The sequence below is a fragment of the Brienomyrus brachyistius genome, chromosome 8 (assembly GCF_023856365.1).
Source record: "Brienomyrus brachyistius isolate T26 chromosome 8, BBRACH_0.4, whole genome shotgun sequence".
NCBI lineage: Eukaryota > Metazoa > Chordata > Actinopteri > Osteoglossiformes > Mormyridae > Brienomyrus > Brienomyrus brachyistius.
Window position 1 is genome coordinate 12088513 of NC_064540.1, and position 21678 is coordinate 12110190.

At 42.4% G+C, this 21678-nt stretch overlaps 2 protein-coding genes across 5 annotated transcripts in view; one reads left to right on the forward strand and one right to left on the reverse strand.

The window, feature by feature from the left end:
• unm_sa1614 (un-named sa1614) overlaps positions 1-11868 on the forward strand; it is a 61303-nt gene extending 49435 nt beyond the window's left edge. The window contains exons 19-28 of the mRNA XM_049022859.1: positions 466-581; positions 1250-1317; positions 2799-2906; positions 3191-3440; positions 3573-3749; positions 3839-3899; positions 4423-4484; positions 4756-4943; positions 8731-8853; positions 10222-11868. Of these exons, the coding sequence (XP_048878816.1) occupies positions 466-581; positions 1250-1317; positions 2799-2906; positions 3191-3440; positions 3573-3749; positions 3839-3899; positions 4423-4484; positions 4756-4943; positions 8731-8853; positions 10222-10296 (1228 nt within the window). The 3' untranslated portion in view covers positions 10297-11868. The remainder of the gene's footprint in view (positions 1-465; positions 582-1249; positions 1318-2798; positions 2907-3190; positions 3441-3572; positions 3750-3838; positions 3900-4422; positions 4485-4755; positions 4944-8730; positions 8854-10221) is intronic.
• Positions 11869-14080: 2212 nt separating this feature from the next.
• Positions 14081-21678, reverse strand: part of st3gal8 (ST3 beta-galactoside alpha-2,3-sialyltransferase 8) — a 22941-nt gene continuing 15343 nt past the window's right edge. For all 4 annotated transcript variants that reach the window (XM_049022868.1, XM_049022869.1, XM_049022867.1 and 1 more), the window contains 5 exons: positions 19598-19797; positions 19188-19367; positions 18899-18944; positions 18284-18403; positions 14081-14316 (listed from right to left, as the gene is read on the reverse strand). In XM_049022868.1, the coding sequence (XP_048878825.1) occupies positions 14146-14316; positions 18284-18403; positions 18899-18944; positions 19188-19367; positions 19598-19797 (717 nt within the window). In that variant the 3' untranslated portion in view covers positions 14081-14145. The remainder of the gene's footprint in view (positions 14317-18283; positions 18404-18898; positions 18945-19187; positions 19368-19597; positions 19798-21678) is intronic.

Genomic DNA, 21678 nt, shown 5'->3' on the forward strand with positions numbered 1-21678 from the left:
GCCAATTGTTAAGCTGCTAATGGTATTTTATTTCCACTTTTTAATACATGATAATAGCTCCTGCTTCTGTCCTCTTTAATATGGTTGTATTGTAACCGCATGGTATTTAGGCCAGGGTTCCTGTCCCCCCCCCCCCCGACTTCAAAGTTCAGCTAACCCTGTTTCAGGGTCTAGTAGCATCCGGCATTAACAATTACCACAATGCTTTTTCCATAAGCGAACCAGAGCTGTTTTTCAGTCAGTCCAGTTTTCCCCAAAACTTTTTTTTGTAATGAAATTGCTACAGACATCTGGTGAAGTTCTGAGAAACGAAATATTATACAGTATTATACTGAACTGAGCAGCTCTTCCTCTTACAGTTCGAACCAAATGGCAACTAGTCAAAGCACGTCTGTGTAATCAAGCCCACGATCAGCACTGATGGTGATGATACAACATGTGGCTTGTTTTGTGTTGCGGTCCCAGTAACAACCTTGATGCGCAGACGGCCCGCAGGAACACGGCTCTGCACTACTGCTGCCTGCACAACAAGACCGAGTGCCTGAAGCTGCTGCTGCGTGCCAAGGCCAACGCGCACATCAGTGAGCACCCTCGCACCGAGCTCACTGGCGCCCCCATCTGGCCGACTGCGGGATCCTCTCTGGGGCTGCCCCTGAAGGTTCCCCCAGCTGTGACTCCCAGTTCTGCTGTTTCAGTGCATCCTCAGCATAGCATGCAGAGGGGTTTAGCAGACACCAGCTGTACATACTGCAGGTCTCACACTCGATTTGAGAAGCTGAGGACCGTAACTCAAACATCAACGTGACACATTTCTTGCAGAAGAAGCATGTCAGAGCATGTCAGAGCATGAGCAATTTCTTTAGCATAGAAAAATTGTAGAAAATGTCAAACGATTGGGGAAAACGCTTAGCTTTGGGTGATATTACTCTTCCAGGTTCTCATGATAGATTGGATTTCAGTGTTGCGGAGAATTTGCAGAACTTCATCATACGCTCACTATAAAAGTAATGGGCAGGGAAGTTTTAGCAGAAGATGGTGTGACGTTCCAGTGCTGATAAGCTGCTTCTATGCAGCCAGATAACAGATGTTGCCATTTCCAGTATTATAACGTACCATTTTTTTGAGTCCTGACTGCAAATACTTTGTTCAGCATTTTGTCCGCTGTGTAAGGCGGCTTTTTGTGGGGACGGGGCTGCATTAACCCGGCATGCTGAGCAGTAGAAGATCACACTCATGTTTTTATCTGCAGAAAATGAGGCTGGGGAGACCTGCTTGGACATGGTGCGGAGGCTGAGGCACACGCACTGCGAGGAGCTGGTGTGTTCCCCAGGCTGCCCCTCGCTGGCCCGTCTTGGCCATCCCACACAGCACTGTAGCACTTTCTCACTGGTTTCAAAGTTCCAGCACTGCGCTCCACACTTCACTGGAAACTTTGATATTTCAAGTTACTTGCAGTCCAGCCCTTCATTATATTATTATTATTATTATTATTATTAATAATAATAATAATAATAATCTTCACATGCTTCATTTTGGGACTCTGTCCCATCCCTGGATGGGATGCCAGTCCGTCGCATTTCACACGCTCACACGTACACTGAAACACCACTGCTGAGTTAGAGATATACCTTCATGCATTTGAACTGTGGGAGGAAACTGGAGAACTTAGAGGAAGCATTTACAGTCTCCTTATTTAGCTGATGCTTTCGTCCAAAGTGACGTGCAATTGAAAAGGGGTCCAGCCAGTCCCTGGCGCAATTGGGGGTTGAAGGTCTTGACAGTGAAATCACTTCTCTTCATGGGAGTCGTGACGTTCTGACCACGGGCACAGCCTGTGAACCACACACAGCCCCATTGCAAATACAGGGGAAGCAGGAACACTCCACAAACACAGCAATCGATCCCTCAGCATCTGGGGCGTGAGACCACAGTGCCACTCAGTAATCTCCCTTCCGTACTGTATGTGCTACATCCAGATCCACTGATATAATCACCTACCATAATCAGCAGTATTATTTATTTGTTTGTTTGTTTGTTTGCTTGTTTCTGTTTGCTTGTTTCTGTTTGCTTGTTTTTGTTTCTTCTTTAGTGCATGTATTTTCGGCACTGCTGCCCCCTAAGTTTAGTTCCTTTGTGTGAGGAATCCAGAGTAATGCAGAGGAAACGTCCTGCAAAGTCGTGCCGCGTAGGACTGGCACTTGTCAACTGGGTTCCTCTGTTGTGCTGTGTGTATTATGTTTATATTAGTTTTTTGACATTGTAGGGACCATTTTTCAGGTTAGGTTAGGGTAGGGGTTGGGGTTAAGGTTGTCATTATTGGGATTAGGGCTTTGCCCATAGAATTGAATGGACAATCCCCACAAGAATATGAGTACAAGTGTCTGTGTGTGTGCATGTGCGTGTGTGTGCGAGCGGGTATACCTTACCTTACGTTATGGGGACACAATGTCCCCACAATGCGATAAATGCTCCTTTTTTTCCCTTATGGGGATGTTTCTTTCAATTGGATAAAAATCCATGAGTGCAATGAAAAAAAACTAAAAATATAAAAACTCTTGTATTTTGTTTGGTTACTTATGGCTATGGTTATGGCTGGGTAAGGTGTTCCCATAAAGATATGTTTACCCAACGTGTGTGTGTGTGTGTGTGTTCGTGTGTGTGTGCACCCTTTGATGCAGTTTATTCTCTGGATCACTGCACCTCCACTGGCAGACCATTGCTAATTGATTTTGGAGTTTAATTCATCAGGGCATCGGAGAAGGGGCTGACTGGTACTTGTTTCTGCCTGATGCATCCAGATAAACCAGTCGCAGAGTAATCAGTTCAACTTGCACTTGCACGTGGAGTATGAGTGGCGCCTCCGACAGGACGATTTGTACGAAAGCGACGACGACCTGGATGACAAGGTTGGGGCCAGACTGGGGGGGCTGGGGCGGGGGGGGGGGGGGTCACCTCAGTGTGCAGAGCTGCCGATGCTTTGGCCTTCTGGTCTGACTAGTTAGACTTAGTTAGATTCAGTTAAGTATCCAAAGGAACTTACATAACTGCCCATTTCTGACTGGATTTTTCTAAGGCACCTCCTCAGTTCCTTATCTAAAGCTACAACTGCATGCTCTTTCTTGGTGTATTTGAGTACTATGCCGCCTGTGCTACGTCTCATTATTTCTCATGCCCTGAGATGTCTGTGTAGATGGGCCCAGTGAAGAAGGAGCGCTCCAATCGGCCCGTCAGCCTCTACCATGCCTCGAGCGGGGGGGGGGCCCACCCAGAGCGGCTGGCGGGGGGTGGAGCCGCTCACATGACGAGTCGCAGGCTGACTGTGAGCCACGAGCAACGGCGAGATGTCTATGCCATTCCGCCCCTGCAGACACGCAGCCTGGACAGCCCCCCACCACCACCCCCCTCCTCGCCTGCGCCACCGCTCCCTCCCAGGGTTAAAGGTGCATTTACGGTTCTCATCCAGCCTTCTTTATTCAAATGCACGTTGCTTTTTATTTATTTGTTTTTTGTTTGTTTGTTTTTGTTTGTTTGCTTTTGTTTGTTTGCTTGTTTCTGACCACGACGGGCCCCAGCTCCAAATGTGCCACCTCCCCCACCCCCAGTCAGCCCACCTGAGGGCTGGAGCGAAACACTGGCCAATAAGAAGCGGACCCCTCCCCCGCCACTAGTGATCCGCCACAAACGCACCTACTCTGAGCCTTCCCCACAGGTCCCCCACAGCCCCCATGCCCTGCGCCAGGTCCCTGTGGGTACGTGACACTTTCTTGCCCCCTCCCTGGGGGTTTTGGGTGGGGAGTCTGCCTCCGTCACACACTGAAAGCATTGCCCTGTACTTTAGATTACACAACGCCCAGCGGGAGAGGCTACGGGGGACTGGAGTCACAATTCCAGAAGTCTGTGTGAGTAAACCAATGTGGAAACTTGAATTTTTTCTCTTCTTGGAGTAATTGGGCTATTTAAAATCTTAAGTGTGTAGGTCTCACATTAAACTCCAATTGCAAAAAACTGAAAAATTAAAAAAAAAAATCTCGGGTAAATGTTCAGTCTCTGATGTACATACTGGAAAAATTAGCACCAGATTATATGCTGACAGATTAATGGGTGGGATTTCAGTGAATGCGGTCATTGGGAGGAGCTCTTTCTTGGCCATCGCATCCAAGACTCTCCCACCTGTGATGGGAGAGTTTGGTTCCCATGTCACGCAAACATCTACCACCAAAGTGACCAGCACATGGCTAGTTGATAGTGCTTTGCACGTTATACCAAATTCATGGACTCTGTTTATCAGAGAGGCCACATTGTGGATCTTCATTCTGGAATGAAACAAAGGTCTCAGTACCTTTCTGGTGCCTGTATCCTCTGGCGGTGACAGCCGGGGCGAGCAGGCGATGCCCTCTGACTATTTCGCGTTTTTGTTCACAGCTCAGGGTCGCCAAAGTATGCGGTGCCAGCTCTCAACTCACTGCCCGAGCTGCCAGAGAGAGGTGTGTCCCTGACTTTCACCTTCAGCTCATCGAGTTCCCCTTCAGCACAGTATCACTTCATGTTTATCCAGGATGACCTAATAGAACATAGCTCAGCTTCACAGTTTTAACAAAACAAACAGTAACAAAAAACAACTGAAAAAATGAACTTAATACATTAATGCACCTGTGGCCGTCTCCTCTCTCCAGCTTCTGAAAGATTTTCCTTTGCTATATTGAAATGTTCTTTCGCAGCATAAGTTTGCGGCTATGTAAGCTGGTGTTTCTTTAGGGTTCAGAGGGGACGCTGAAGATAACCCACAGCAGCCCATTTACCAGATCCCCCAGGCCAGCGGTCGCACTCTTCCCTTCAGTCACCCTGCCAACTCCAGTCCTCTCGCCACCGAACCCAACGGAGCTTCTTCTAGTCATCACAGCCATCAGGGATCCACCCCTGATCCCCTGCCCAGGAAATCGATGGTAAGAAGGGGCCAGTATTAGATTGCCTGTGATATTTCCGAGTACCCAATACGATTTGAGATGCTAATGTTGTTAGATGCACAGACTGCAGTGTCCGATCTCTGCTATTGGTGTTTGTCACATTTGCTCTTATCCCTGTGCTATATGCAGACAATAGTTATCCTGACTGTATTTTGGCAACATCTCCATCTGTTGGAATCTGGCCCTTTATATCAGTAACAATAACATCCTGCTCGTAAATGACTGACTCAACAATCAGCTCAGAACTTCCGTGCTTAACTTTTCCCTCGATTTGGTGCATTCCAGTCATTTGGCAGGCCTGGCCTCCTCTAACGGGCTGCAAAGCTGAGCCGTGTGTCTGCTTCTTCTCACCAGCCGTGGGCCAGCTGAAGCTGGCTTAGCTGGATTAGAGGTGCTGATGTAATCCCTAGATGGACTGCCAGCATGCTTAATAATAATAATAATAATAATAATAATAATAATAATAAATTTAATTACTTTTTAAACTTATTTTTAGGGCTGTGAATTGATTAAAAGATTAATCGTACACTTTTCTCTGATTAATCTCAATTAATTACATCTAACATAAAACTTACAATCATAAATATTTACACATTGGAACTCTGAATTACTACAAGAGGTCATTATCACAAACTCTTTATTGTAAGATGAGTTTTACTGTTTATAAATACTTTGAAGACTGAGTCAAATTGTTTAAATTGGCGATTTTGCCTCTGGGGAACTTAATCAGTTTTGTTATATTACCATTTATTTGTATAACAGACAATTTACTCAAATCCAGGGCAAGAGTTACTGAGATGGGAAAAACTTATGTACACCAACCAAAAATTAAGCTAAAATGTACGTATTATCATACAGATTGATTGTTTATTTCGGGGTTTGTGCAATAGAGTTGAAAGACGTGAAAGCATCTAGTTTTTTATTCTTTGATTTTTAGCTTCCTATTTGTTTGGGGAAAATGGCAAAGAAATAATGAAATCAGAGCAACAAATGACAATTTTAATATACCTAAAATGTTAAGGAAATATGAAACAAAAAAACACATACTGTATTTCATTGTAACATTTTTTTCCGAAAACTTGTGATGTGATGTTTTTGTGATTATTCATTTCCAGCAAAAAATACTACTTGCAAGTGCAATAAAAAAGATGGCATTGTATTACAAGTAGGGATGTTAAACTGTTATTTTTAATCACACACCTTAACCATTAATGTTATATACCACTTATGTACATATAATTACATTTACTCAACAGGCATATCGACACACTAATCTAAAATCTTAAATTTAATTGCTAAATAGCTCAAAGACCTGAGGTCTCACTACCACTGTTGACCATAATACCATGAAAGATGTTTTAAGATGTAAGTCTTCAATAAACTAAAAGGAATACTGCAAATTACAATGATTTTATTTTGTTTATTTCTTCGTTTAATGTTCCCTCTGGCACCTCCCCTTTATGGAGGACTACTTTATTTTATTTAATTTCCATAGCAAGTTCAAAGCATCAGGTGAAGCTGCCCTCCGACCCACCCCCTACCCTCCCAGCCACCCCCTACCCTCCCAGCCACCCCCTACCCTCATTATACCCAACCAAACCAAACCAAAATACAAAGAGACAGACAACCACAGAAGAAAACGATCATGACCAGGCAGGCAGGCAGACAGGCAGGAAGGCAGACAGACAGACAGGCAGGCAGATAGACAGACATCTACTTCTGGAGTAGATGTTGAAAAGTAACGAGGCTGTCATTCCGGAAAAGGTGGCAGAGGTGTGAGAACACTTTGTGTTAAAGATAAGTGCCTTTTGTTGAATAGAAAGTCTGGGTTATTCCATATTGGGGTGTTTTGTTAACTTTCAGCCAAACGGTCAGAATCATTGCAATTCCATTGTTATTAAAGTGGTGTTTTATAGTAGTAATGTGGAATGGAAGATCAGAGATTCTTTACATTCTGATTGTTCTGTTTCTAACCATGAGCTGTTCTGGTGGTTTGGGTGAATCCAGTTGTAGATATACCATACTTGATTTGCCAAATAATAATTTTGAAAAGTTGGTGCTTCTAATCCTCCTTGAGTTTTATGTTACTGTAACGTGATGTTTGATTCTTGGAGTTTTGGTTTTCCAGTAGAATTTGCGTATAATGGAATTTAATGACGAACCATTTAGTGGCAGGCTGCGTTGGAATCATTGTGAAAAGGTAATTGATCTTTGGTAATATTTTTAGAATTGGTATTCTGCCAATTAATCAAAGAGGGAGGTTATATCCAGCAATTTAAGTTGTCTTCTATTCTATTGTCTTCTGTTCTTATTAATGGAGTAAAATTTAGGTAAGAGAACTCTGACAGTCTGGAGGAACTATTTATAGCCAGGTAATTAATGTGACCAGAGGGAATGGGGAAAGGTTGGTTTTCAGCTGGAGTATTCCAGTATCCACTACATATGGGGAGGACTGTTCATTTTGCCCAGCTCATGGCATCTTCTTGTACAGATTTTAAAGGATCTTGTAGATAAAGCAAGACATCATCTGCATAAAGACTCTTCTTGTGTGGGGTATTGAGGATTTGAATTCCGTTAATATTATTACGTTGTTTTGACGTATAGCAGCAGCAAGAGGCTCGATAAACAGAGCAAAGAGTGATGGAGGGAGTGGCTATCCTTGCCTAGTCCCCCTGTGCAGTGTAAACCTTTGTGATGTTAATCCATTAGTAGCCACTGTGGCCGTTGGTGAACTGTATGGTATTCTTATGCACTGAATAAATGACTCTCCAAAACCAAATTTATGTAGTGTCTCAAATAAAAATGTCCAGTTTACACCATCGAATGCTTTTTCTGCATCTAATGATATAATCATTGTTTACATTTTGTTTTGTTCCGATACATTAAGTTGAATAATCTGTGCATCTTATTGGATGTGTCCTGATCTAAATGTATTAATGAAGAGTTAACAGTTTCATGATGGGTGGCTAGTGTTTTACAGATAATGTTGAGATATGTGTTGATGAGTGATAGGTTGCGGTAACCGGAGCTGAGAGCAGGGTCTTTATTGTGTTTCAGAAATACTGTAATGAGGGCTGTGTTCATGTGCTGTGGGATTTTTGACTTGTGTTTAATATCAAGTACCATTGTGAGAAATAGCAGTGAGATTGTGTTCCGAAAATGTTTATAGAACTCAGCCGGAAAGCCATCAAGTCCTGGAGCTTGATTTTCTGACATTTTACTGATGATTTATTGATGCTGATTTAATCCTGTATGTGCCTCTGTCTGGCAATTTTTTTAAAACAAAATAAATCAGAGGGGTACAGTATTCCACGAAGTTTGCTGTATAACAAGTCAAATATGAAAACAGTTCAATAATAGGAGCGATAAGTGACCGTCTTATTGGACAGACCTTACATTTGGCTTAAATTATCTGGCCAATGAAGAAATTTGTGGGATAGCCTGGTAACATCAGCTTCCATGGGAGACACTAAATGTTTCGATTTTTAGCTATGAATTCTGTGATACTGTGCAATGTCATATCCTAAACTCTCGTGCTGCTTACAATCAGGAAGAAATACTATATTATAAATATTTGCTCATACTATTGTCCCATTTGGTTATTAAAAAACTGCATGAGATAATGCAAAGAAATTAAAATGCATTAAAACTTTCAAATTAATGCTGCGCATTAATGAGAGATTTCTCAGCCCTACATATGTTGTCCATGGTTATTTTAATACTGTCTTTCATACTTTCTGTTTTTCTACTTTCTATCCTGTTCAAGGTGAGGCCCAGAGTGCGGAGGGTCAAAGCCATTTATGACTGCGTGGCTGACAACCATGACGAGCTGACTTTTAACGAGGGCCAGGTGCTGGTCGTGCTGGAGGAGGACGATCCTGATTGGTGGGTAGGTGCCCCCTGTCCGGCCCCCCGGCGAAGCGCCGCCTTTTCCACCAATAAAGTCGCAGATGGCCAGACGCCTGCGTCACACGTATCGGCCTCACCCAGCGGCGGAGACTCTGACCGCTTCGGGTGGGGAGGAAATGACAGCAGGGCGTGTGCAGTGATCCAGCGCGTGGCAGACAGCAGTGACTCATGGCTGGAAAGGCAGCAGTGACTCATGGCTGGAAAGGCACTGGCTCCAAAGCTTGCGGGCAACATTTGGCTCAGAAGTGTCAGGAAATGACCTTCTAACAAGCTCTTCTGTTTTTATTATTAATCAGTTTATTTGCTGGTTTGTTTATTTATTATTATTTTTAATTACTCAAAAAGCAATATATGCAGAGCCATTTGTTTTGCTGTGTAATGAATGAGTTTGGAAAATCCAATTGAATTTATGAAGTTTACCTAGCGTTTATGAAGATATATCACGTCTGGCAATAATCGTCACAGTGTATACTGTTCCTGGCTCCTCTATGCCACAATGCATGAAGTCTAGCCCTTGCATTGGGGCTCTGTAGTCATCATAGGGGCCTCGTGCTTGTGATTCATGGTGTGAGATGAGCGCTTAGACATGTAACTTGGGTCACTGTAGTAGAACGGTCCCTGTAGCGTGACATGAAGTATGTATAATGTGAGACCAGGAGGGAACATGTGCAGCTGTCAGGTGCTGCCTAGTGTGTGTGCTGCAGAAGAGGAGCCTGGTCTGAACCTCTCACCTTCTATTGTTAGGAAACCTTCCGGTTTCTGTTTCCAGATAAGCCTGTGAGGCGTCCAGGGGGACAGGGCTGCACTCATGCGCGTGGTACTGAAATAACCACTTATGAGCTCGTTGTGTGAAATAAAGGAGATTTGCTATTTCTAGTCATTGTAGCTGTCCTCGATGAAATTAAGTTTATTGAACCAATAAGTTCATGGTTATGAGGAATTTGTCTTACAGTGACATATAAGACAGAATGGTGTATAATGGAGTATGGATGGGAGGAGAGTGAAAAGTAAAACATCTCTCAAACTTAGATCTGCATTACACAGCTCACATAGATGTGCAGTGCTGGATATCAGCAGGGGTAACGATCTGCATAGGCACTGGTGGATGCGTCTGTCATCAGAAGGTCACTGATCAGGAAACGAGTCTTACAGACTTTTTGCTAAAGTTCAGCTGAAAACGCATCAAATTAATGCGTCTTTTTCGATATAGGAGGATTTTTTTTCTGGGAAACCGTAAGAGTATACGATGGTAGAGACGCCAAACGGACGGTGAGATGTGTTTATGGGGGGGGGGGGGGGGGGCGGTGATGTGTGTGAGTGACGGCCCCTTCTGCTCTTCTCACTGCAGCATGGATACATCGAGGGCCAGCCCAGCAAGAGGGGTCTCTTCCCAGCCTCCTTTGTCCACATCCTGTCTGAATAGTTGGCTGGCCGACAGAAGCGTGCTGCACTGCTGAAGGACTGTTCCTCCATCAGAACTGCGGCTCGCCGGCTTTCCTTGTGGCTTCATGTGGGAATGGCGTCTACCTGCTTGTAGACCCAAAGACCAGCATCGTCTGTGCTTTTGTGTCCATGAGCAGTAAGGTCCTTTCTGAAGGCAATATCTCTCACATATGGTGTCTCTTTACCTGTCTGCAGACCGTTAGGTCACGTTTCAGAGGAATGCATCTTCTTTCCACAAGTACTTCATTACCTGCCAACCGGGGTGAAAAACAAAAGGCTCATGTGTATTTTCTCAAAATTGGTAATGCTGGTCCAGATGAACAGTGAATAGGCCTCGGTCCCAGAGCTGCTGGATGGTGCAGGGGGAGTCATACCTCTATGAAGGACGGCAGTATGGTAAAGTGGCAGTATGGGGGCTGCTTATATGCTTAGAAAAGATAAACAAAGGAAGTGTCAGTGTCACGCAGTGTGCACAGTGTGGCTTCACTGTACACTGTACCTAAACAGCTGGGCCAAGGTCTGCTTTACACTCATAGACTTCAAAATGGGAGCCTGTCTGGCCAGTTTACGTGAGCAGTGAACTGCACGAGGACAGAAAGGTGCCAATCCTTAGACCATCTGCAGCTGTAACTTCAGAAGTGAAGACTCTACAGTGCACTCTCTCAAATCAAAGGCCTTGTTGAGAAGCAGTCGCCAGTTTTTCTATTTTGTTTCCACACCAACCCCTACAAGAGAAAAAAAAAATATCCAATACAATAGAACTTTTAGGGTTGAAAACAAGCGAGTAAATAAAACCTGCAAGGGGAACACGATGACTGTGTGTGCTTCCAGAAAATTTACTTTACTTAGAACCCCCTACATACACACACACATTTTTAGTTTTTTCATTGCAGTCACAGATTTTTTTTTTATTAAACTCAGATTTCCCTTATGGGGACTAAAAATGGGTATTCATCACATTCTGGGGACATTGTGTCCCCGTAAGTTAAGGCATACTCACTCACTCACACACACACACACACACACACACACACACACACACACACACGCATCAAAAACAAGTACTTGAATACGGTCTGTATTATTCGCGTATTAGAGGTGGCAATCCATTGTTATACGACTTTGTTCAAATTGCTTTATTTTTCTATAGGACTCCACAATGATGCATTTCCTATTTGTTGGGTGGTTTCCTGTCTGTGCTCTGTTGCTGTTATATCCATAGTATATATCGGAACAAAGGATCTGTTTTATGAATAGTATTTTGAAACGATAGTTTTAGATGAGGAAACATTTGTAATGCTTAAATATTTTAAGAAAACAAAGACTATCCTCAGGTTTATTTGACTTGTCTGGAGGTAATTCTATAACTCATTTTTATTAAAAGTATTACGTACCTCATATTACAGTTCTTAATTTTGAGTAATTTATATCTTTGAAGGATTCATTTAAGCAGCCAGGAGTTGTGGAACATGAACTTTTGGTGTGTGAGGATGCCTGCGGATGTTGTAAACGATACTATTGTCATGATGGTGATTAAAGTCAGGTGACCTATCGCAGGTGTCCAGATACATTTCCTGCACTCTCCTGCTGTGTGTCCCTGCATCCGTGCATTCGCTGCATCTCACATCCAGCTGGGAAACACCAATACATACTCGACACACAGCTCCATTGTCCCAAAATCATTTATTGAGAGAAATAGCAAACATTTACACCAAACAGCAGAGAACATAAACTGCTGAGTGTGAATGATTCAGAGAGTTTGGAAGGGATTCTGAAATACTTATTTGGCCTTACTAGACAAGCAGGGTCTTTTGAACAAGATGTCTGGTTCTCTTTTATGCATCGTTATTAATATTGCTTAAGTGGTACTGGATGCCACGGCTCTGGTCCGCACGGTTCTGAGACCCTCACTGCAGAACTTCAGCCACTGATATGACAGCACATTTACTAAATGGCACCCCTGTGAAAGAACTAGATTAGAGAAGCATTCCTTCCACACTCATCCAAATTATTAAAATTACAAATAGTACTGAATTCAAAATGCTTCAAGGGCATTTCATTCATTCATTTACTATGATGACCGGTATTCACGGTTTTCTGTATTATCAAGTAGTTAGTTAAGCAACAGATCCATTTGAAATGTTACACAATGAAAAAAGTTTGACTATTGTGTAATGCCCCCCTATGATGAAAGTGCTCCATGATGGTAAGCTAGACACAGTGACTTGTACAGGGTCTTTATTCAAGATGTCATGTGTTGTCACTGCCAGGGGCACAGATCCAAAGCAAACCCCTGCTGTGTCTGAAAACCACGGCAAAGCTACTTTCTTCTAGTTCAAAACGGAAATGCTGTGTGCCTCTCTCAGTTACTGTAATCACGTTATGGTGGACGGAGCATCCAGGCTTCCTGAGCACCATAAACAGTACTGAGTACCATAAACAGTACCGAGTACCATAAACAGTACCGAGCACCATAAACAGTACCGAGTACCATAAACAGTACTGAGTACCATAAACAGTACGCTGGATCAGCACAGGCTGTCACTGATGTACGGACGCAAGTGAGGTAGTTAAAGATCAACAAAACGTGACAGAACCACCAGAAGCAGAAAGTAAAAATTGTTTCAACAAATACTCAAAATGTATTTAATCACAATGCTGTATTACAAAAAAATGTATATATGCAAATATATACAAATGTATACACACACTCATTCAAGTGACAGATTATAGCGTAAATGGAACCGAATTAAGTGATTTCCCATTAACAAGCATTTTACTTTGTATTAATTTGATGTGAAACACTTGCTCATTCCTACTGAGCTGACTAGCCATTCAGGGGCAGCTGGGTTAACAGCGACTTTAGTTTTGGAACACTGAAGGTAACAAGGCCTGACTGTGTAGGAATAAGGAACGGTTTGGGATAACACTTCTCAGAGATCTTTGGTCAAGAAAGGCCAGGCAAAAGTCTGCCGCCGGAACAACTGTCTGCTCAGTTAACAGCGTAGTTGTTTTATCCATTATTATAACAACCACAGCTAATTTCCCTCCTTGCAGTCGATAGCATTGCACTATTCACTGGATATTACTAATTTGGTTTTCAGTGCAAAGCATCCACTGGTTAATGTATTATAACATTCTGTAGAAATGGAAACAGCATCACATCGCCTATACAGCATCTATGAAATTAATTATTAAAATGAAATGTAAAAATATATAATTGTAATCATAAAAAGGCACTAGATATAGAACTTACAGTGTCAGGGTAAAAAATAAGGTTCTTCAGTTCCTATTGGAAAAGGTTCTTGTAGTAGATCATCCATTTCTGGAAAGTGCTGTTTGTCTTGATCAACTTCAGAGTGATCAGGGATTCACAGGTAAGAAGACTGTGTGGGTTCTGACCCAACACAACACTGGTCACTTCTATCCCTATAGCCTCACGGGCACTATCCCCAGTCAAGGCAGTGAGGTTCAGGAGAATCAGTAAGGCGACTCGGTACAGCATAAACAACAAACTGGCTTTTCCAAAGTTATTTTCCCTCAGTTGGTTATTCTGATTACTGGACTATGACTGTTGCCATCTGCATGCTTTCATACATATAAAAATTAAAACATCTACATTTGGTTACAAAGTTGTCATGTGATCTGACACTTTGGTTCTCCTTGGGTCGTTCACAGTGCTGGTTCAGGGTAAAGTTCTTCCCCCAGGAAGGTCGGGGGGCTTTTTTCTCCTCCAAGACGCCTCTATAACCCCCCCCTCCCCCCCGCCACCACCACCAAGTTCTGCCCCGCCCACCCCAGTCATGGCCGTGCACCTTCAGATTGGACTCTACTTCCTCCGAAGCTTGATCTTGCCCTCATCGTGCAGTTTCTCGATTATCATCATCTCAAAGTCGGCATTGTGCACTCCAGTTTTCCGGAAGGCTCCAGCATACCTGTTCTTCTCCCAGTAGTGGTGCCAATTTCCCTGTGGGTCTGCTCCATAGCCAAACACAGACACCTGCAAGAACAATTCATGAAACCAGCTGAAAATAAGTTCAGTGACAGCAGGGGGCATTTTTTAACAATTGCTTCCATGAAAGCTACAATAATAGACTTCAATAATAGAGTTTTTACTTTTCCTTTTTTAAAAAATGCATATAGAAATCAACAGAACCAGTGCATTTTCAGGGTTTACTTGTATATTTATTATTAATTTGAAGAAAACAGAATGGGCAAAAAATTATGTCCAAGTCTGTGGAGATTAAAACTTGTTTTTTACTTCAAAGATGAGGCAGGCTGGTAAAAATTGCTTCTTCTGTGCCAGCTCTGCTGTAATGCATTGTTTCTCAATTAATATTTTCCACAGAACTAGCCTATTACATACACTATTGTTCAGCAAAATTGACATTTCCACATTTCACAGCAACTTCTGCTGATGACTTTATAATCAGCTTCCCTGCTGAGTCCTGTTTTGACCTACAGTACTGTACAAAAGTCTTAGGCAAAGAAAATGTCTATGGCTATTTATCTTGGTAGTATGTGTATATTTGCTCAAAAAAAAAAAAAATACATTTTAACACATGAAAATTAAAAGGAACACAAGAAAAATGGACAAGAATTGTCTGTTCTCCAAAAAGCTACTGATAAGTTTTTGGAAAACAAGAACATAAAGAAATTCACAAATGAGAGGAGGCCATTCAGCCTATCAAGCTCGTTTGGGGAGAACTTAACTAATAGCTCAGAGCTGTTAAAATCTTATTTAGATCTGATTTAAAGGAACCCAGGGTTTTAGCTTGCGCTACACTAGCAGGAAGACTATTCCATACTCTGACTACACACTGTGTAAAGGAGTACTTCCTCAAATTCGTTTTAAAATATTCTCCTGCTAATTTCCACTTATGGCCACGACTTCTAGTATTTAAACTAATATTGAAATAGCCATTTGGCTGAACAGCATCCAGACCTGTTAGAATCTTATATACCTGGATCATGTCCCCCCTTAGTCTCCTTTGCTTGAGGCTAAACAGATTCAGCTCAGCTAACCTCTCCTCATAAGACATTCCTTTAAGACCAGGAATCATTCGCATAGCCCCACGGTGCACCTTTTCCAAGGCAGTAATGTCCTTCTTAAAGTATGGTGACCAAACCGGCACACAATATTCTAGGTGGGGTCTTACCAAGGAATTATATAATCACAGCATCACCTCCCTTGACTTAAACTCCACACACCTAAAGGTGCAACCCAACACCCTATTGGCGTTTTTTATTGCTTCCCCACACTGGTGAGAGTGGAACATGGAAGCATCAACATACACACCGAGGTCTTTTTCGTAATCAGCTACCTTTATTTCAATGGAACCCATAAAATATCTGTACTTTATATTTCTGCTCCCTGAATGGATTACCTTGCATTTATCTATGATAATTTTCATCTGCCAGATATCAGCCCAGTTGATAATTAAATCAAGACCCAATTGTAACCTCTGTGCTGCTAGATCAGTATCTGCTACACCACCCACCTTGGTGTCGTCTGCAAATTTAACCAGTTTACTGTATGTATTGGTGTCAATATCATTATCCCTCTGGGGTATAGGGGTAGGGAACACACTTTCACTAACAGGCATGGTCACACATTTCTTTCAATATCATACTTCATTCGTGGCAAATAAATAATTTCTTATATATTTGTTTTGGCATTAAAATCATCTTAATCTTAGTGAACTTTGTAAATATTTATGTGAAGTTTATACTTTTGAAATCAAATTACAGACATTGCAAAATGCAGTTTGGAACACTTTCAGAAACATTATAAATGTACATAGTAAGCAATGGTGGCAGTTTTGATCCCAGATATCTGATCACCGAAGTCTCGGCTACGTGAAGATGACTAAATGGTGTAGTTGCAACATTCAGTTGGATAAATAAGAAAAACCAAACTCATGTCACTATGGGCTCCTTTCATTGAATATGTAGCAACTTTCATGTGTATGAATGAGCCATTGACATTGTATTTGGTTTGCATTTCACTGACGTGTTCATTAAATTACCATGCTACACGCCCCCAATGCAGTTAACCTAATTTTACAAAACTTTAATACTTCCAACAATTGATGTTTTGAAAGGAAGACAGATTACGGATTTAACCAGGGTTTTTTTCATGATTCTACATGAAGATTTCAGCAAGATATAAACAGAAATACACGTGAAAAGTACACTGTGACATTGTGCCTGAGCTAATAACTACTCGCTGTTTCCTGTCTGCTAAACAGTTTTCGATCCAAGCTGCTAAAATCCCTGCAGCCTTGAGCTTAAGCAAGAGCCGTTTGTGGGGGACAACATCAAAGGCCTTCTGGAAATCTAAGTAGATCACATCGTAGGCTTTTTTGTGATCAATTTCTCTTGTAGCTTCCTCAAAGAACTCAAATTAAATAGGATCAACCTCTCCTAAATCCATTTTGGCTATCCCTCAGAATGTTATTTGAATCCAGGTAATCTACCATCTTCACTTTGATTATAGCTTCCATTATTTTTCCAGTAATGCTAATTAAACTGATCGGCCTATAGTTTGCTGGATTACTTCTATCCCCAGGGCGGTATGGTGGTGCAGTGGTTACCTCTGGGTCACAGGTTCGAGTCTCTGCCTGGGTCGTATGTGTGTGGAATTTGCATGTTCTCCCCATGTCATCGTGGGGTTTCCTCCAGGTACTCCGGTTTCCCCCCACAGTCCAAAAACATGCTGAGGCTGATAGGACTTGCTAAATTGCTGTAAGAATGTATGTGTAGGTGAATGGTGTGTGAGTGTGCCCTGTGATGGGCTGGCCCCCTGTCCTGGGTTGTTCCCTGCCTCATGCCCATTGCTTCCAGGATAAGCTCCGGACCCCCCGCGACCCAGTAGGATAAGCGGTTTGGAAAATGGATGGACTTCTATCCCCTCTTTTGAATATGGGCGTTATATTAGCATGCTTCCAATCAGAAGGTACCACACCAGCAGATAACGATTTCTGGAATATTAAAGTTAAAGGTTGGATAATATCATCCCTCGTCTCTTAAAACTATAGGTAAGATGCCATCAGGCCCTTGTGATTTATTTATTTTGAGCTTAGCTAGGCTTAGTACCACATCAGACTCAATTATACATATACATTGGTCATAGACGACGCTGCATTCATACTAAATGGTGGTAAAGTTACTCGTATTCTCTACTGCAAACACCCATGTAAAATAATCATTAAACTCATTTACTATATCAATTTCATTTTCAATTATAAGGCCCTTACTATCCTGCAAATGAGTGACCCTTGGACATACTTCAGTCATTCTGTATGTTCATTAAATTACTCCACCAGCTCAATTCATTAATAAACTTGATTTATTAAATAACTCAATGGGGTATTGATTAGCCAAACAAGGTGGTGTAGTGGTCTAATCAAAAAATGCATGGGTGTATTGGACTGTTGCTGCGAAAAGTCATTTTCGGAGATGTTTTGAAATGGCTTAGCTTAATGTCATAATTTAACACCAACATGAACATCCTTTTCAGTGACCCCCTATGACTTTTGTGCAGTACTGTAAATGGAAAAAAGGACCCAAGATTCAGTAGTAGGGGTTCCCAACCTTCCGAAGACTGTGGACCAGTGGAAAAATATCATGGACCATATCATTATTGGAAAAATATCACCTACATGACAGCTTATTTGCTAACTACCATCTAACGTTTTGCTAACTTTTGAGAGCTGCCATTTAATTCAGAGGTGATGAAAACATGCCATCATCAGGGGCTTGTGAAAAAGGCATATGGTTTGAAAATATGTTGTACATTTTTAAAATCAGCTGACCTCACCCCCAAAGCCCCAGAGTTCTGCAGCCGGTTGGGAATCCCGTCTGAGTGCATAGTGAGTGTACAGCTGGGAATGAGTGTCATGCACTCCAACATAACGCAATAACCTACGAAAATAAAAACACCGGCGTGTGAGTGTGACACTCACCTCATCACAGATATGCAGAGCAAAGATGATCGCCAGCATCCCTGTGGATGGGTACCTGCCATTTGTCTCAGCCCACGTCTCATGGACGTACTTGAAGAAGGCTGGATGGACCACTATCACCTGCCAGGGTGACACAAGACACAGCATCAGGGCTGCCGTTCTCATTGCTGATTGGCCAGGAAATATACATCTCATTGCAGGAACTCTGGGACTACATACATTCATTTATTTCATTACATTCATATTATTTACATTCTGCTTCGATTCCAAACATCCATGCCATCTTTCCCCACCTATCAGGTGGCTAGCTGTACTTCTCGTGTCTATATCTTAATGTCCATATCTTGAAATGTCATGTTTATATGTCTCGATCTTCAAATCCTGCTTATGACTACAGCAAACAAGAACGATATTTCAAGCTCAGAATATGACCCATGCATCATATATCTTAGGTGGACAACAAAAGAAACTGTCTTAGAAAGGTACCACTAAGATACATTTTCACCACATTATCATTGCAAGCTGCCCTGCATTAGTGATCAATTGACTCAGAATTCAATGTCATGGAAACATGACATCAAGTCATGTATTAATTGCCTCCTACATCCACCTTACCTTGTCCTTATCTGCTTTAATCCGGTTTTTGACTCTCATATATGTCCTGAAAAGAACAACAGAAAACACAAGGACATAAGTGCTTTTGTGGCTCCATATTATCCGCACACCTGTTACCTTTAAATGAAGCAGCATGTTATTAAACCTGAATTACATTTGTATTTACACCCCACTGGTCATGAGTTAAGTGGTCATTCTGAATCTCTGTTTGCTTATGTGTCCTCAGCATAAGCGTCTCATTCAGGGAACAAACAGAGAGCGAGTGGTCTAGGGGGTGGGATAGGCCTACGTTTTGATCTTTCCTGTGGACAGGGCACTGGCCACCCATTGCAGATCACGCAACTTGAAGGGCAGCAGGACCAGGTGGACCCCTGGGTTGAGATCCACTGCGCTCTCGGGGTACATGAAGTGGTGCGTGGTCTTGCTTCCCACGTCCCGCTCGAATCCCAGAGTGATCGCTCTATTCATCCTGTTAGAGGGGTCACCAGAAGAGCTTGGGTCATGACGAGGAGCTGCTGCGGAGAGCGGAGGACATCCAGCTCGGGCCCAAGCACCACTTCCCACAAATAAATTAAGAACTGCCAGCTGGGCTGAAACATCATTTAATGGAGAGTAAACCGTTGTTATGCCATGTTCCCCTGGCTAAATGCTAAATGCTAGTGTCGTGCCTGCAGACGGTACGTAAACAGTGGGACATACCTGATCACGCTGTCATGGGAGTCGATCTGGTTGCCGAAGTGAGAGCCAGCAAGGTTTCCAGAGTTCCCCACGACCGCGCATCTCCTGCATGCCCTGGACGACAGATTCCTGCGCCGAGATAACGGAGGGGCCGAGATGACTGTGAACATATTCTGGATCACTTCCTCAGGATCAAGCCCGACAGATGGCTTCTGCAGACGCTACCGGACAAGGGGAACATGAACCCAAGAATCAGATGGTGCCTGTAAGCAACTGATCTTGTTGACCCCTCTGCCCAGAAGACATCACTGAGGATGCTTTAACAAACTACCTCAACTTGTTCATCAAAATTGAAAGGGCACTTCCAACCTGACTGCTTGAACTGCCAGTCAAGTCAACTGTCTCAAGACCCATCTACTCCAGGAACAGCCCTATAAGCCTTACTGTGATCCCTTAGCTGGTCTCCTGTGCTCCCTGAGCTAGCGTTGTACGTCATCCGTCAATTTCAATAGTGATCTTATTAGGTGCTTTCTTTGGAAGATGTTGTGTAGCTCTTGCTCCTACATTACTTACACTTATTACGGGCTACTCACTGGAAGCTCAGCCTAGCTGCACTTATGCCCAAGTTGGCTCCTTGGCAGCCAAATGATTGCAATATAGTATGTGCCTCGCTTGTACAGTGGATATAAAAAGATAAAAAGCGTTCAGACCTGTTAAAATGCCAGGTTTTTTGATGTAAAAAATGATAAATTATTTCAAAACTTTTCCCACCTTTAATGTGACCTATAACCTGTACAATTCAATTGAAAACAAATCTGTTATAGCATAAAACACACTCTCTCTTATATATATATATATATATATATATATATATATATATATATAAATAAATAAAAGCATACAATGCTTTTATTATACAAAGCTGCATAAGTGTGCACATTCTTCAACTAGTACTTTGTTGAAGCACCTTTTGATTGAATTACAGCATCCAGTCTTTTTGGGTACAGACCTGCCATCAAGCAAATTAACTCTGATTAACACCAAATAAAGTTCAGCTGTCCTAGTAGGTTTTTCCCGACATTTACTCAGTTGCATTCTACAGCAAAAGCCATGATTCGTAGAGAGCTTGCAAAGCAGCAAAAGGATCTCACTGTTGAAAGGTATCAGTCAGGAGAAGCGTACAAACATTTCCACAGCACTGGATATACAATGGAACACAATGAAGACAGTCATCTACAAGGGGAGAAAATAGGGGTGATAACAGTGACGTTAACGAGAACTGGACGTCCCTCCAAAATTGATGAAAAGACAAGATGAAAACTAGTCTGGAGGCTGCCAAGAGGCCTACAGCAGCACTGAAGGCACGGCAGGAATTTCTGGCAAGTACAGATTGTGTACTACATGTGATAACAATCTCCCATATTCTCCATATGTCTGGACTGCGAGGGAGGGCCGCAGGATGGAAACCTTTTCTTACGAAGAAAAACATCCAGGCCCAGCTAGAATTTGCAAAAAAAAAAAACATCAAGTATCCCAAAAGCACGTGGGACAATGTGTTATGGTCTGATCAAGCCAAAGTTGAACTTTTTGGCCTTAATTCCAAAAGGTAGGTTTGGTGCAAAAACAACACTGTACATCACCAAAAGACCACCATACCCACAGTGAATCATGGTGGTGGCAGCATCATGTTTGGGGCTTTAGTCAAAGGAGAGGGAATTATGGACAGTTCCATACATCCAAATCAACAGAAGAATGGCTTCATCAGAAGAAAAGCCAGAACCCAGACCGACATCCAGCTGACAAACTGTGGATTGACCTGAAGAGGATGTGTACAAAAGATGCCCCCACAATCCGATTGGAACACTTTTGTAAGGAAGAATGGAGAAATATTGCCAAATCAAGATGCAGCATGCAGATAGAGTCCTACCCAAAAAGACTGAATGCTGTAATTCAATCAAAAGGTGCTTCGACAAAATATTAGTTTAAGGGTGTGCACACTTATGCAACCAACTTAATGTATTTTTTTATATATATATTTTCTCCCCCTAGCTGATTTGGAAGGTTAAAGGTCACTGTAAAGTGGGAAAACGTTCTGGAATGAT